The 15441-nt window shown below is 35.2% G+C and overlaps 6 protein-coding genes across 7 annotated transcripts; 5 read left to right on the top strand and 1 right to left on the bottom strand.

The window, feature by feature from the left end:
- The first annotated feature begins 112 nt into the window (after nucleotides 1–112).
- On the top strand, nucleotides 113–4473 carry LOC17893744 (anaphase-promoting complex subunit 2). The gene is made up of 16 exons (XM_006296534.2): nucleotides 113–432; nucleotides 524–595; nucleotides 684–915; nucleotides 1093–1370; nucleotides 1478–1549; nucleotides 1636–1880; nucleotides 2002–2418; nucleotides 2505–2706; nucleotides 2805–2907; nucleotides 3004–3086; nucleotides 3207–3326; nucleotides 3432–3520; nucleotides 3598–3679; nucleotides 3760–3936; nucleotides 4012–4080; nucleotides 4178–4473. Exons 1-16 carry the CDS (start codon nucleotides 202–204, stop codon nucleotides 4298–4300), a joined length of 2595 nt encoding a protein of 864 aa, XP_006296596.1. The 5' UTR covers nucleotides 113–201; the 3' UTR covers nucleotides 4301–4473.
- A 405-nt stretch (nucleotides 4474–4878) lies between these two features.
- On the top strand, nucleotides 4879–6904 carry LOC17891536 (protein CREG1). Of its 2 annotated transcripts, none has more exons than XM_023785985.1 (6): nucleotides 4879–5153; nucleotides 5783–5818; nucleotides 5950–6148; nucleotides 6246–6324; nucleotides 6417–6569; nucleotides 6667–6904. In XM_023785985.1, the coding sequence occupies exons 1-5, from the start codon at nucleotides 4978–4980 to the stop codon at nucleotides 6536–6538; spliced, it is 612 nt and encodes a 203-aa protein (XP_023641753.1). In that variant the 5' UTR covers nucleotides 4879–4977; the 3' UTR covers nucleotides 6539–6569; nucleotides 6667–6904. The 2 variants fall into 2 exon arrangements, with proteins under 2 accessions (XP_023641753.1, XP_006298542.1); XM_006298480.2 differs by having other exon boundaries at nucleotides 6417–6534.
- A 424-nt stretch (nucleotides 6905–7328) lies between these two features.
- Nucleotides 7329–9222, top strand: LOC17892001 (ferredoxin-thioredoxin reductase catalytic chain, chloroplastic). The gene is made up of 6 exons (XM_006298690.2): nucleotides 7329–7569; nucleotides 7647–7759; nucleotides 8123–8172; nucleotides 8282–8353; nucleotides 8812–8872; nucleotides 8963–9222. Exons 1-6 carry the CDS (start codon nucleotides 7470–7472, stop codon nucleotides 9005–9007), a joined length of 441 nt encoding a protein of 146 aa, XP_006298752.1. The 5' UTR covers nucleotides 7329–7469; the 3' UTR covers nucleotides 9008–9222.
- Nucleotides 9223–9339: 117 nt separating this feature from the next.
- LOC111831466 (F-box protein KIB3-like) lies at nucleotides 9340–10175 on the bottom strand (the record flags this gene model as incomplete). The annotated part of the gene is given in 4 exon segments (XM_023785625.1): nucleotides 9340–9665; nucleotides 9668–9793; nucleotides 9878–9988; nucleotides 10079–10175. Coding segments are annotated over 4 exon segments (660 nt in total), but the record flags the coding sequence as incomplete, so codon positions are not given.
- A 365-nt stretch (nucleotides 10176–10540) lies between these two features.
- Nucleotides 10541–11699, top strand: LOC17892184 (putative F-box protein At3g24580). Its single transcript, XM_006299197.2, has one exon. The coding sequence runs from the start codon at nucleotides 10541–10543 to the stop codon at nucleotides 11645–11647; it is 1107 nt and encodes a 368-aa protein (XP_006299259.1). The 3' UTR covers nucleotides 11648–11699.
- Nucleotides 11700–12953: 1254 nt separating this feature from the next.
- LOC17891315 (putative F-box protein At3g23420) lies at nucleotides 12954–14069 on the top strand. Its single transcript, XM_023785626.1, has 2 exons — nucleotides 12954–13517; nucleotides 13749–14069. The coding sequence occupies exons 1-2, from the start codon at nucleotides 12954–12956 to the stop codon at nucleotides 14067–14069; spliced, it is 885 nt and encodes a 294-aa protein (XP_023641394.1).
- Nucleotides 14070–15441: the final 1372 nt, after the last annotated feature.

Genomic DNA, 15441 nt, shown 5'->3' on the forward strand with positions numbered 1-15441 from the left:
CTTTATTACTATTCCCTTTTGTTTTATTTATTAAACCCAAAAGCCTAAAAACCCCAAAAACAGAGCATTAATACCGAAAATTCCCAAAATCTTCATCCCTGTAAAGTTCAGTCCTTTCTTCATAATGGGTTCGTTGAGACGGTGAAGTCTCTGGAAGATTTTGCTGGGGGAAGAAGTAATTAGGGGTTTCAGAGTGAAAAGATGGAAACTTTAGGTTCATCTGATTGCAATTTAGAGATTTTAGAAACTCTCTCAGAGGATGCGATTCAAGAGATTACTGAAAGCTACGATGGGTTTTTCACTACTGTGGAGTCTCTCATTGCCGGCACAGGAGATTCCTCAGTTGAAGATGAGTTTGTGTCTCATGTGTATTGTCTCTGCAAGTACGGGCTTGAGTCTCTTGTTCGTGACCATTTCCTCAGTTCACTCGAGGTATATTAGCTTGTACCTACTTAGGTAGCTGAGTAGATTGGTGTAGAGTAACAGCTATTGATTTTTGTGGTGACATTGGTTTTTGTTTCAGCAAGCTTTTGAGAAGGGAGGTGCATCGAGTTTTTGGCATCATTTTGATGCTTATAGTGAGAAGAAACTTACTGTAAGAACGCTTGGGTGATGCTTTGTTTGGTATTGAATATTTTGAAATTGACTTCTAGTTTTGACTAAAAATGGACGCTTTTGGGCAGAATTGTGGAGAGGAGATTCAGGTTGTGTTATGCAAGGCTTTGGAAGAGATATCTATTGAAAAAAAGTATCATGAGAAGTGTCTGTCCATGTTGGTTCATGCTTTGCAGTCGTTTAAAGAACAGTCATCAGAGGATAGACAGAACTCAGATACAGAGAGAGCTAATCTTTTTGTGAGATTCCAGTCAATGTTGTCTTCAACTTTGATGACTACTCTTCCTCAGCATTTTCCTGGTATGCCCATCTTTAGTAGCTTGTTATTTGATTTGCAATGTAGTTTGGATCCAAACCATTTATCAGTTTTAGCATCTGATTTGATTGTGTGGAAGCAGTTTTAGATACATTTCCGACTTGTTTTGACCAAGTTTAGTCATTACCCTCATATTTTTCCTGTCTTTATTATATTCTTAGAAATACTCCACTGGTATTTTAAGGAAAGGCTGGAAGAGTTAAGTGCAATCATGGATGGAGATGGTGAAGAGCGAGAGGATGATTGCATGGATTTGGACGAAAAGTTGAGATATAAAAATGGAGAAATGGATGTTGATGAAGGTTATGCCCAAGGGAAACGTTTGGGACATGACAAGTTGGTAAAGAACATTGGGAAAGTGGTCCGTGATCTTAGAAGCATTGGCTTTACATCTATGGCTGAAAATGCTTATGCTTCTGCCATCTTTTTGCTTCTTAAGGTATTTTTATGCATCAGAGATTTGTCTGCCTCACTGAGAGTTATAACTTGGTATAAGTAGTGAGTATACAAATAATTTGTACTCTTTTTCGCAATGCTATACTGCAGGCGAAAGTCCATGACCTGGCTGGTGATGATTACAGGACTTCTGTTTTGGAATCAATCAAAGAATGGATTCAGGTAGGTTTTGCTGGTGAGATTCTCACTGCACCATCAGATTAGTTTGGTAATTTTGAGATTCCTGATATTCTAATGTCTCTTTGCAGATAGTCCCTCTACAATTCCTTAATGCACTTCTTTCTTATCTTGGTGATTCTGTAAGTTATGGTTCTGCATCTTCTGACCTCACGTCCCCTCTGGCTTGTTGTCCATCTCCAAGCTTTTCCAGAGTGGTGACTCCTTCCGAAGGAATTGTTAGATGGAAATTACGGCTAGAATATTTTGCGTATGAGACACTGCAAGATTTAAGGATAGCCAAATTATTTGAGATCATTGTTGATTATCCTGAGAGGTATTTTCTTTTGTGATAGTACTTTTGTATTTCCCCACATATCTCACTGAAGACTCAATTCAAATATTGCAAAAAGTTGAATTATCTTGCATTTCTGATGGAAATTTTGTTGATGCAACAGTTCTCCTGCCATTGAAGACTTAAAACAGTGTCTTGAATATACTGGGCAGCATTCTAAGCTAGTTGAATCTTTTATTTCTTCGCTGAAATATCGTCTGCTCACTGCTGGTGCCTCAACCAATGATATATTGCATCAGTATGTATCCACTATCAAAGCCCTTAGAGCAATAGACCCAGCTGGTGTATTCCTGGAAGCAGTGGGTGAACCAATTAGAGACTATTTACGGGGGCGGAAAGACACCATTAAATGTATTGTTACTATGCTTACTGATGGAAGTGGAGGGAATGCAAATGGTTCTGGAAACCCTGGGGATAGTCTTCTTGAAGAATTAATGAGGGATGAAGAAAACCAAGAGAATGCCGGTTTTGACGATGATTTTCATACTGATGATAAGCAAGCCTGGATCAATGCTTCCCGGTATCCTTCCTGCTGTATATATTCTTGATTATCATCTTGCATCGCATTGGATATGTCTGACACATTTCTATGTGCTTTTTCCTCAGTTGGGAACCAGACCCTGTTGAGGCTGATCCTTTAAAAGGTAGCCTTAGTCAGAGGAAGGTAGACATACTTGGAATGCTTGTTGATATAATTGGATCAAAAGAGCAATTAGTAAATGAATATCGTGTTATGCTCGCGGAAAAGCTTCTTAACAAGACTGATTATGACATCGACACTGAGATACGCACTGTCGAACTTCTCAAGGCAAGCTCCATTTTGACACTCTTAAGTTCGACTATCTAAATTATTGGATTCCTTCTAAGTGTTGAATCTAACTTTACCTTCTCTTTTTATGCCAATAGATACATTTTGGAGAAGCCAGTATGCAAAGATGTGAGATCATGCTGAACGACTTAATTGATTCTAAGAGAGTCAACACCAACATTAAAAAGGCAACTCAAGCAGGTTGTTATATTTCTAAATTGTTGTATTTTTTACTCGTGCAAGGTAGATCCTTGTCTGATTCTTTTACTAAGTATATGTGCCATTGCTTGTGTTTAGGCGCCGAGTTAAAAGAGAATGAGTTATCTGTTGATACTCTTACCTCGACAATACTTTCAACAAACTTCTGGCCACCAATTCAGGTATTCATATGTTCTTCCCTCTGATTTTTCATCCATCTGCTCATACGTTATATACACACACATGAGGCGTATAGATTATTGTGATCGCTTCCATTTTCTGAATCAAAAGAGGTATTTCAGGATGAACCTCTAGAGCTACCAGGACCTATTGACAAACTGCTATCAGATTATGCCAATCGGTATCATGAAATCAAGACCCCTCGTAAACTACTTTGGAAGAAAAATCTTGGCACTGTCAAGGTACTTCTAGCATAAATACTTAAGTGAACGATTTGTGTTTTGGAGTATTGGGCTAATCAGATACTGACGTATGTACCCTCTCTGAAATGGCTTTAATGGATTCAGTTGGAGTTGCAATTTGAAGACAGAGCTATGCAGTTCACGGTCTCCCCCACACATGCAGCCATTATAATGCAATTTCAAGAAAAGAAAAGGTTAGATTTCAAGAATCAGTCAATACATACAGATATATCCTCTTCCAAATGTTTACTGAAATCACGTAATCTTTCAGTTGGACCTCTAAAGATCTTGCTGCAGCCATTGGGATACCCATTGATGCATTAACCCGAAGAGTCAACTTCTGGATAAGCAAGGTATATCAATGTAATTGTAGTCTCCTGCTTTAAACCACTTGTTTGGAGGAAAAGCTTAATTGCAAGTTTCCTGCACTTAGGGAGTCCTGAGAGAATCTACAGGAGCAAACTCGAATTCCAAAGTGTTAACGCTCGTTGAATCCATAGCTGATTCTGGAAAGAACGAAGGCGAGGAGCTTCTAACAGGCGATGAGGAGAGTGAAACATCGATTGCTTCTGTGGAAGATCAGCTTCGCAAAGAAATGACGATATATGAGGTATGTAAATATTTAGGAAACCTTTCCATTCTCCAGAAAAAATATAGAATCTAAAAATTTTTAACCATGTTTCAGAAATTCATCATGGGAATGCTCACAAATTTTGGTACCATGGCACTAGAACGAATCCATAACACTCTCAAGGTACAATCTCATATCAACAACCTCACTGATTTAACAACATTGTTGTTGTCTTGATCATTTGATCATTGCTCTGTCTTTTTTTTTTTTTGTTTCGTAGATGTTTTGTGTTGCTGATCCTTCTTATGACAAGTCCCTGCAACAGCTTCAGAGTTTTCTTTCTGGTTTGGTTTCCGAAGAGAAACTAGAGTTTAGAGACGGAATGTATTTGCTAAAAAAGTAGAACAACTCTTTTCATGTGTTAAGCTAGAACTAATTCTTTTTGTCTTTAATTTGTATCAAGATCCTTGTTCCTAAAAGAATTAGTGCTATGTAGTTGTTGTTACCTCAGGGATATGTAATGATATAAATAAGGGATTTGAAGAAATGATGTTCATTTTGGCTCGGTCAATGAAATATGATGTTATAGAAACTAAGTCAATGACAAGTTCATATTTGGAATTGCCATATAGAAAATTTGTGGTTTATATGGCCTAAATTTGAATGTTCGTGAATTAAATAATATTTTTTCGTAGTTATTTCTATAATTTGTTTGTTATATATATATAGTAAAAGATATGTAATATTTATTATTTTCAGTTTTTCCAAAAAAAAAAAAGTTTTTCAAATCATTAAATAATAGTTTACATGAATAATTAAAATTCTGTAATCAAATTACAAACCACAAAATTACATTAGTGAATATGAAGAAAAAAGAAAATTGCATAGAAATGTTTTGATTAAAAAAACAAAAAAGAAGATAAGAGAGATCCAAAGAGATAAGAATAAGTATTAAAAACGTTCAAAAACCCCTCATGTCTCTCGCCTCTCGGTGTGGCGTATGACATTTAAAGTTTCTTCCTTTCTTAAGTCATCTTTTGTCAGTTTCGTTTCAATCATTACACACAAACAAAAAAAAGTATGGAACTTCATCAAGTACGTCTTCTAGCTAGGATCTTCTTCTTCTTCATCTTCTTGACAACTCTACAACATTCTTGTTCTGCTCGGATTCTTACAACAATCTCCAAGCCTGATAGACATGACTACGCTGCTAGTGCTCGTTGGCTTGTCTCTCAGAACATCTGGGGTGTTCTTAGGTAAGATAAATATCGTCTCTTTAAGCTTGCCTTGTCTTGTTTCTCAAGTTCTTAGGGTGAAACAAGTATTGGGGAATTGAGCAGATTGAATCCAATTCTTGATATAGATTCTTGATAAAGATTGAATCTTTTTGAAATTGGAATTGATTAGGAATGTATTTTACACATAAAGTTTGTAGCTTTATAGTTGATTGATGATTTATATAGATGAGCGTTGTTGGGTTCTTGAGATTTGTTATGGGTTTGCTTCATCAAGTTTTGATCTTTTTGAAACTGGGATTGAATTTGGGGTTTTGATAAAGTCAGTTGTGGCAATCTTTGATATTAGTATGAAGAAACGTTGTTCTGCTATTGCTTTACTTCACTAAGTTTGAATCTTGATTGATGAATATATTGATGAACCTTGTTTGGTTCTTGAGTGGATTCACTTCATTGAGCTTTTGATGCTTTTGAAACTGAAATTGATTTGGGATTTGACACAAAGTCAAGTACTACAGTTACCTTGTTGGAAGAGATTGTTGGAAGAGTCTGTGTTGATGAATTGTTGCAATCTTGTTATCATTAAGGTATTGTGAGTGTAACAATTCTGGATTACTAATTCCTTTTAGGTGATTGTATTCTTCTTGCAGCACACTATCCATTGACCATGAAGGTGCTCCGTTCGGGTAATCTTGTTTTCAATGATTTTAATCACAATATTATGAAAGTAGTCTAAGTCTTCTCCAATAATCGATGTGCTTTTGTTAAAGTCATCGGTATAGCTTGACATTACTGAAATCTTGGTCTCTCGTTGCAGGAATGTTGTATCGTTTAGTGATGGTTTACCGGAGAAAGGCAGCGGTATACCTTACTTTTACTTAACAACTCTTGATCCAACTGCAAGAAACGCACTAAAAGACCAGAGAGCTTCACTTGCAATCAGTGAATCTCCCATTGGAACTTGTAAAAGTGATCCAATGAATCCTACTTGCTCTAAACTAACCCTTACCGGAAAGGTACCATACACATGACTGCAAAAAAGTCGAATTTTCTTACCAACATAACAAATCAAGCTTTAACATATGCTTTTGTCTTTATTTTGTAATCTCTCAGTTGCTGCTATTGGATGAAGGATCTAAAGAAGCAGAAGTAGCCAAAAAGGCTTTATTCACAAAGCATCCAGAGATGATGGGTAATCAAATCTTTCTCTCATCTCTAAGTTACAAACTGATGATAATTGTATGATTATCATGTGATGGTTATATCTGTTTTTTCTTTTTGCAGATTGGCCTAAGGATCATGATTTCCGCATCTTCAAACTCGAAATCACAAATATATTCCTCATAAACTGGTTTGGTGGAGCTAAACCTATCACAGTAGATGAATACCTTCACGCTAAGTCGTAAGTAACAATGCGTGAACCTTTTAAAAACATCGGTAATCTCTGAGAAACCGAATCGAACTACGAAATTTCGAATTATACTATCTTTTTCTTTTCGCATTTGATCTCATAGTTCTTCTAAACTGTTTTCAGGATCAAAGTCATTTCCTCCTTATAATAAAAACTTACCGGAATATAGCAAATGGTGAAGCAAGAAAAGTTGTATATTAATGTGTGTTTGTAATTTGGTTACAAAAGATATATCAAAAGCTTTGTAAATTACCTCATACACACCAAGTTCAAAGGTATCCAAATCTTCTGCTATGGAAAAACGTTGGTAAATGTACATTTTGTAGTTCATGATTTAAGAATTGGTGATAAGGTTATGACACAAAACTGAGAAAAACCGAACCAAATCATAAGCCATGACAATTGAGAGATTTAAACCGATGCTCGAATTCCGGTTATTTCTGATTTTGAGGACAAACGCTTCAAGTAGTTTATTCAATTGAACCAAATTGGAGTCCAACTGGTAAGCAAACCAGTATAATGCAATTGAACCAAACTAAATTCATCAGCTCGAAACAAAACCAAACTCGGTTTATCTCACTGAACCGAAATCAAACTCGGTATTTTTGTTTGTTATCTGAACTTAATTTAACCGAAACTTTAATTGAATCCACCATATAGAAAGAAAAAAAAAAACTCAAGCATTAACCGATTCGATTATCGAATCCCGGTTATTTCCGGTTTGAAGATAAGCTTTGAGAGAGTCTCCTCTGTGTTGAGTGGCGAGCATTGGTTTCTGGAAATTGAACACAAAAATATCTGAAAAAATTCGATTTTTAAGCAGTTAAGCTGATATCTGATAGATACAATCATACAAATCCACAATTCAAGAACACTCGGCACTAAAACCTTCGTCGATCTTCAAATACCCAAAAACAAAAAGCTCCATGAATCTTCAAGCTGTTTCTTGTAGCTTCGGATTCGTTTCGAGTCCACTTGGCGTCACTCCAAGAACTTCGTTTCGTCGCTTCGTAATCCGAGCGAAAAGTAAGAGTCTTTCTTCAATCCCTAGATCTTTTGTTTCTTCGGAGTGATTGAATTCGAAGTTTCAATCTTTTTTGCAGCGGAGCCGTCGGAGAAATCTATAGAGATCATGAGAAAATTCTCCGAGCAATATGCTCGTCGCTCTGGGACTTACTTCTGTGTTGATAAAGGTGTTACTTCTGTAGTCATTAAGGTATAACATTTATTGGGTTTCTTCTTGATTTCTCAATTCGTAGCTAATTTTGTGTTGAATCGAGTCTTTGTGAACGATCTTGTGATTGAGGTGGCTGAGTCTTTCTATTTGTATGTAAACATGCTGAGATTTAATGCTTAAATCTGTGAGTTTGTTTTGTGGGAGCAGGGTTTTGTTTTTCTTGATTTCAATTCTTAGCTAATTTTGTGTTGAATCGAGTGTTTGTGAATGATCTTGAGATTGAGGTAGCTGAGTCGTTTTATTTGTAGAGGATGAGTTTATAAAAGAGATTGGAGTTAATATGTATGTGAACATGTTGAGATTTAGTGTTAAGTGTGTGAATTTGTGTTTTTGTGGGAGCAGGGGTTAGCTGAGCATAAAGATTCGTATGGAGCACCGCTTTGTCCTTGCAGGTGAGCTTTTGATTCTTATGGGTGATTGTTATTTTAAGGGTATTTGGAATGTTTGTGATGATACAGTGGTGAGGATTACGAAAGTTTGAGACTTTTGTTGTTGATGCAGACATTATGATGATAAAGCTGCTGAGGTTGGACAGGGCTTTTGGAATTGTCCTTGTGTTCCAATGAGAGAGAGGTAAGGACTAAGGACTATCTTCATATATCTTCATGTGGGCTGTATTAGCATTATGTTTGTTTGTGTCTGTGTATGTTATGTGTTTAGAACTGAGCATTTTAGGTTCTTTGGGAAGTATTGATCTGGTATATGCTAAAAGGTATCGATTTGTCTTGAACTTGGTTGTGGACCTTGTGGTTATTAGAGGGATAGTATTTATCAGCACACTTTCCATAGAGGTTACAGATGCTCCTTAGTTGAATCAAGATTGATTTGCTAGGCAACCTGAAGTTGATTCACTCTAGTAGTTTGCAACAATTGCAAAACCTATTAAGAAAAAAGACTTATGCTCTCTTGTTATCTCTTGGCCTATGTGGTACACCACAATTTAAGATCCTTAGTGTTTTAATTAGACTTGGCATCGGTTATCGATTGATTCTGATAATAATTGTGTACCTTCTGTATCATTTGGTGATCAGGAAGGAGTGCCATTGTATGCTTTTCTTAACTCCTGATAACGATTTCGCCGGAAAGGATCAGGTTAAATCTCAGATCAATATGCTATACCTAGAATGCGGGTTTCATTGAATATGGGAGATCTAATTCTTTGCTCTTCTTGGTTTTGTGCAGACGATTACATCAGATGAAATAAAAGAGACAACAGCTAACATGTGAGAGAACTGGCTCTTGTGTTCTCGTCATCCTCTGTTCTTTTAGGTTAAAAGAGATATATCTTTCTCCAAATGCAGTCTGTACATTGATACCCCGACCATCTTCTTCCTTCTTGTGTACAACTATTTCACTCTCAGATATATACACTTCCGTATTCGATCTTTTTGTTTGCAAAACTATTACAAGCAATATAAAAAGGATCTAACTTTTACACGAAAGTCTTCAAATAAGTTGTGTTGGCTTAAAAGCATCTAAGCAATGTGAAAAACAGCAAAAAAAGCACTTGAAACACTAAAACTCTTTATATCACAATATCACAAAAACTTGTCTTAGGTTTAAAGCAACAATTTAAGAACCAACAAGCATGCTTGAAAGGTATTGGAGACGACGAAGCACCAAGAGGTTGATACACTTGGGCCAAGGTCTTGGTTTCTATATGGTAGATCTCGAATACCCTTCTTAGCATGGAGTGTCCTACTTGTATCGTATCTATAATCATTAGGCTCGTCAATTGTATTAACATAGATACAATTTTTCAGAACTCCATCTTTGGCTGCAACAGTTATTCCTAAACCCAAAATCAGTGCTTCATCCCCTATAGAACTGGTTCTTATCCAGTTTAATGATTCAAAGATTCGAAACTTGTAAATTCCACTGCACCACGGGAGAAATCAAACATTGTGACTCGAGTATCACTAAGCATGTAAAGCTTGCGTTCTCTATACACCATATCAATGCATTCTTGATACATTAAAGGTTGAATTAGTTTCCAGCTAGTGTTGTCATCTCCTTTCTTGTAATATGCAAAAAAGCCATCAAAGTTACATATGAAACTTTCCTTCGAGAAGCTTTGTCTTGGTCATTAAGAGTCACCCAAAATGTAGTATCACTCATTCTCACAAAATCCATAAATGGACTCCAAAGACGGAAGATGAATCTTCTCTCGAGTAAACAGATTCAAAAGGTGAAAATCGTATCTATGGTCTTACATAAGAAACCAACGACTCGTAGCCATATCAAACCCTAGATCTCTTACAGTGTAAGAACTATTGTCACGAGGATCCAACAACTTACATGATGATGATGAATCATTGTTTTTGCTGTCTGGATTTGGAAAGAGGATGATCCATGGAGTTGTTACGCTAATGCAAGATTTAGAAGCGTAGTACCAAGATTGATATTATTAGGTCTAGGTTAAGTCTCGGACGATGCTTTCATGAATCGTCGTTATCGTTGCCTGTCTTTACTAAGGTATCGTTCATCTAGGGTTTGTGTTTGGCTTCTTCGAATAATCAGAGTTTCGTTACTGTAACTTGTTTTGTAATAATTGAGATTAATGCAGATGAGAAAATAACCGGAGTAAACCGGTGGTTGACTAGGTGAAAAAGAGAGGTGTTTTTTATTTTGGGTTAGTCAAGTCTTGAGATCTGTTTCATGGGCTTATAATATAAACCCAACTGATATCTTTGTGACTTAAAAGAAATATAAAGATAGGTTTGAGAAGTTAACCTAACTCACATTTGTAGATCTAGAACAATGACGAATATGAGCAATCTTCCAAGAAAAATAGCAGAAGAGATCCTCTCAAGGGTTCCGGTGAAATGTCTTAGAGCAGTTCGATTAACTTGTAAAAAATGGAACACTCTATCCAAAGATATGAGATTCATAACGAAGCACGTTGATCGAGCAAAACAAGAAGCAGCAAAGAAAAAGGAGTTTATGCTGATCATGATGATAAATTTTAGGGTTTATTTGATGCACGTCAATGTCCACAACAACGTTGGACCATGTATGAGGTGTGAAGGTAAATTTACTAGCCTAGATGAATTAGTTGATATAAATAGAGTTTTCCTTAGTGATGGTTTGTTGTTAAGCATAAGCAAAGACTGCACCAAGCTCATGGCTTGGAACCCTTATAGCGGAAAGAGTCGTTGGATCGAGTTTGAGTCTAGTCCTGACCTAATGGAGATATATATGTATGCTCTCGGATATGAGAAGAGCAACGATTCATGCAACAGTTACAAAATCTTGAGGTTTGTTGAGAATCGCAGTTGCTTCGAGTACAAAATCTATGACTTTAACTATGATTCTTGGAGGGTTCTTGATATCAGTCTATATGACAAGATTTACAAGATAGCTCATCATAAACGTGGCGTCTCTCTCAAGGGAAATACATATTGGTTTGGTAAATCAAGATATGGATCAGATGTTTTCCTAGTATGTTTTGATTTCACAAGCGAGAGCTTTGGGCCGCCTTTGTCTCTGCCATTTGAATATTCTAGTGCTTCAAGTGTTTTGAGTTTATCTAGAGTTAGAGAAGAGCAGCTTGCGGTTATGCTTCTTCGATTTGGCGAATTCACGATGGATATATGGATTACAACTAGGATTGAGCCAAGCGCGGTTTCGTGGAACAGTGAAGTCTTCTTAGCAGTGAATTTGAGACAAGTCCCTTTCAATGGCATTCGTTTTGAAGGTGCGAGTTTCTTCATTGATGAGGAGGAGAGCTTTGTAGTGGTTTTTGATAACAACAGCATAGCTTACATTGTTGGAGTGGATGGAACTATCAAGAAAGAGTATTTCAAATTATCTAAAAGACTTTGTTGTCCAATTGCGTGCTCTTATGTTCCAAGTTTAGTGCTTTAATTAGTTGATCCATTTGATATTTTGTAATCTTGGGATATGAGGAGTATGTTATAAGCTGAACTCATTTTTTAAGAATGAGATAGATTTCTCGTATTTTTTATACACTGAAATTTGGGTTTAGGATTTGGAAGATCAACCAAACCATTGGTGTGTGTACGTACGTATACCTCGATGCTTGTGGTCTTAAAGACGTGATTATACAAAAAAAAAATATAACAAGCCTTATTGTTATGCGTGACATGGGACAATACTGCTAGCCCCGTGGTTTAGATCACTCGATCGTACGTATTTGGACCAATCCAGGAAACACTTACCAAAGAGTCACAGAGATTTGATAGATATGCTCTCGGACACGACAACCATTTGAACCGTAACCAAAAAAATCTTAAGGTATTGATGTCACTACGACGACCTTAGTGATAAGAACCCAATGGTTAGATAAACGTTAGACACGGGTATGTTATTGTCAATTGTGTTAATATATTTTTGGGATATTTAATCTATTTAGTAGCTATATATTGATATAGTATAAAACATTATTATAATGTTTTATATATTTTTTTTAAAACATATTATTAATATTTTTTTGTATCATTTATGTTATTTACAAGCAGAAATTAATAAGAATACAATCTTATATGAATAATGGTAATTGAAATATTATATTTTACATATTAGACTGTTAGTGTTGGTATTATATCTAACAAACCTAAAAAAAAATCAGTTAAATTATTATTATTGCAAACATTTTATCTAGAGCACACTATATATTTAGAAAATATTATTTAAAATATACCTAAATTAATAATATTGATTATTCTACTGATCAATTTGGTTGATAAATAAAAATATAATTAATTATCATTTTGTTAAAGAATAATATAATTTAAATTACTCTTTCTTTATTTTTTATAATTATCGTAAACATGTAAACTTTAAAAATATAAAATAAATCCTTATTTAAAAACTTTGTGATAAGTATTTCTCACAGTAAAAATATTAGAAACAAAGATAATCAATAACAAAAGAGAATTATTACTTTTTTGGTGAAATTGAAACCTAAATCACAAAAACGAAGTTTAGAATTAGCAAAAAAAAAAAACAAAAAAAACAAAAAAAACGTAAATGGGTTTGATAGACATCAACTTCACTAGTCTTGCGATCTGTTTTATAATTTCATGGGCTTATTATACCCAAATGATATTTTTTGTGCCTTAAAAGAAAAAAAGGAAGATTGGTTCTAGATGATGTTAACCTAACTAATATGCGTTACTTGTTCGAGATCTAGTATCAAATAATAACGAGTATGAGCAATCTTCCAAGGGAAATATCAGAAGAGATCCTCTCTAGGGTTCCAGTGAAATCTCTTAGAGCAGTTCGAATCACTTGCAAAACCTGGAACACTCTGTCCAAAGATGTAACATTCATTACGAAGCACGTTGGTCGAGCCAAAGAAGAAGCAGCAAAGAAAAAGGAGATCATGGTGATCATGATGATGAATTTTAGGGTTTATTTGATGCACATCAACCTCCACAACGACGCTGAACCATGTATAAAGCGTGAAGGTAAATTTATTACCCTAGATGATTCAGATCACGTCGATCTATATAGAGTCTTCCACAGCGGTGGTTTATTGTTAAGCATCAGCATAGACTCCACCAAACTCGTGGCTTGGAACCCTTATAGCGGACAAAGTCGTTGGATCAAGATTGAGTCTAGTCCTGACCTAATAGAGATATATAAGTATGCTCTTGGATACGAGAAGAGCAACAACTCGTGCCACAACCACAACCACAAAATCTTGAGGTTTGTTGATTACCTTCTAGTTTCCGAGTACAAAATCTATGACTTTAACTCTGATTCTTGGAGGGTTCTTGATATCACTCCATATAAAAAGAATTATAGTGTACCTAATCTTAGAAATGGCGTCTCTATCAAGGGAAATACATATTGGTATGGTGAATCAAGACCTAGATCAGATGTTTTCCTAGTCTGTTTTGATTTCACAAGAGAGAGGTTTGGGTTGTCTTTGTCTCTGCCATTTGAATATTTTTCCAATGTTTCAAGTATTGTGACTCTATCTAGTATTAGAGAAGAGCAGCTTGCGGTTATGTTTATACGATATGACACATTCACGATGGAGATATGGATTACAAATATGATTGAGCCAAGCGCGGTGTCTTGGAACAGTAAAGTCTTCTTAGCAGTGGATTTGAGACTAGCCACTTTCTATTGCTTTTGTTTTGAGGGAGCGAGTTTCTTCATTGATGAGGAGAAGAACTTTGCAGTGGTTCTGGATAACAACAACGTAGCTTACATTGTTGGAGTGGATGGAACCTTGAGAAAAGAGCATTTCAGATTATCTGAAGAACTTTGTGATACACATGCGTGCTCTTATGTTCCAAGTTTAGTACAACTTTAGTTGATTCATTTTATAAAACAACCTATAATCTTATTTCTTGAATAAGTTGAGAAGCTTTTATTTGGAATGAATAGTTTTTATTGTTTCTCTTCTGCTTTTCTTTTGGTGGAGCAACTAAGTAAGGGTTGTTTTGATCTTCCAAATCCTATCTTTTGATTAACGTATAAAGAAACTACCTTTAAAAGTGTCAGCAATGTATGTCATTCTTAAACAATGAGTTCGGACTTAAAAACTATTTATCTAGTGGAGGTTTTGTGCTTCTGGCCATGCTTGTAAAGAGTCATCCTCTGAGGATATGTTGTTGCCTTGTTGGTATGATTTGTCTACTAGAAGAATGGAATTAATCTTTCTTATCACGAGGGTCTTCATAAGAAACATACCAAGCTTGGTCATGCTAAAATCAGACAACCACTTAGTACTTTGTAATTAGAAATCCCATCAAATCTACTACAATTTACAATCTAGATAACACAACATGTTTTTGAATCAGAAGAAGTCTCCTACTTTAAAATCACAAACTTGGTTAAAGAAAGTGGCTCAATAAAACATCTCCATTTATTTTGTTAAAATAATATTGTACGAAATAAAACATTCTAATTCCTTGCATAACCACCAGTAACAGTGTCATATGGGTTCGAAGTCACTATCTTCTGGACCACTATATTCTCCGATGAGAAATAAGATCACATACTAAAGCTCAAGCCAAGTACATGGTAGTGTGGGAAGTTCTAGTATCGTATAGGAACATACAGTGCAGTCAATCTATTTAGGAAAACAATGAAAGTTTACCTTCTTCCTCCTCTTCATAGTCCTCTCTATTTACTACATGTAGTCACGAGTACCAAATCATAGTCCTCTCTATGTCCCATTACATGTTTAGTACTACAGTGCTTAAATATGAATAAAGGCATATCAACTTAAAAATAGGGGTCGTTAAGCACCATTTTAAATAGTTGTAACTTGTTTTGTAATAATTGAATTCGATGGAGATGAGAAAATAACCGGGATAACCCGGTGTCAACAATTTGAAAAGTTTGAAAAGTTTGAGAAAATAACCGGGATAACTTGTTTTAAATAGATATTTTTCTAATTTGAAAAGTTTTTCAAAAATATATTTAAAAATAAACGCTAACAAAAAATAATGTGTCTATATATACATATATTTTGAAAATTTTACCTAATTATTAATTTATAATATCGATGAGACTATATATTTACAAAAGATTTTCAAAAAAAATATTATCTTATTATTTTATAAAAATATGTCTAAAATTACATTGGTCTCAACTTGGGACCGGAGAAATTTATTAATTTATAAAGTGTATTAATTTATCAAGTATTAATTTATAGAGGTTACATTGTAGGTGAAAAT

The sequence above is a fragment of the Capsella rubella genome, unplaced genomic scaffold (assembly GCF_000375325.1).
Source record: "Capsella rubella cultivar Monte Gargano unplaced genomic scaffold, Caprub1_0 scaffold_3, whole genome shotgun sequence".
NCBI lineage: Eukaryota > Viridiplantae > Streptophyta > Magnoliopsida > Brassicales > Brassicaceae > Capsella > Capsella rubella.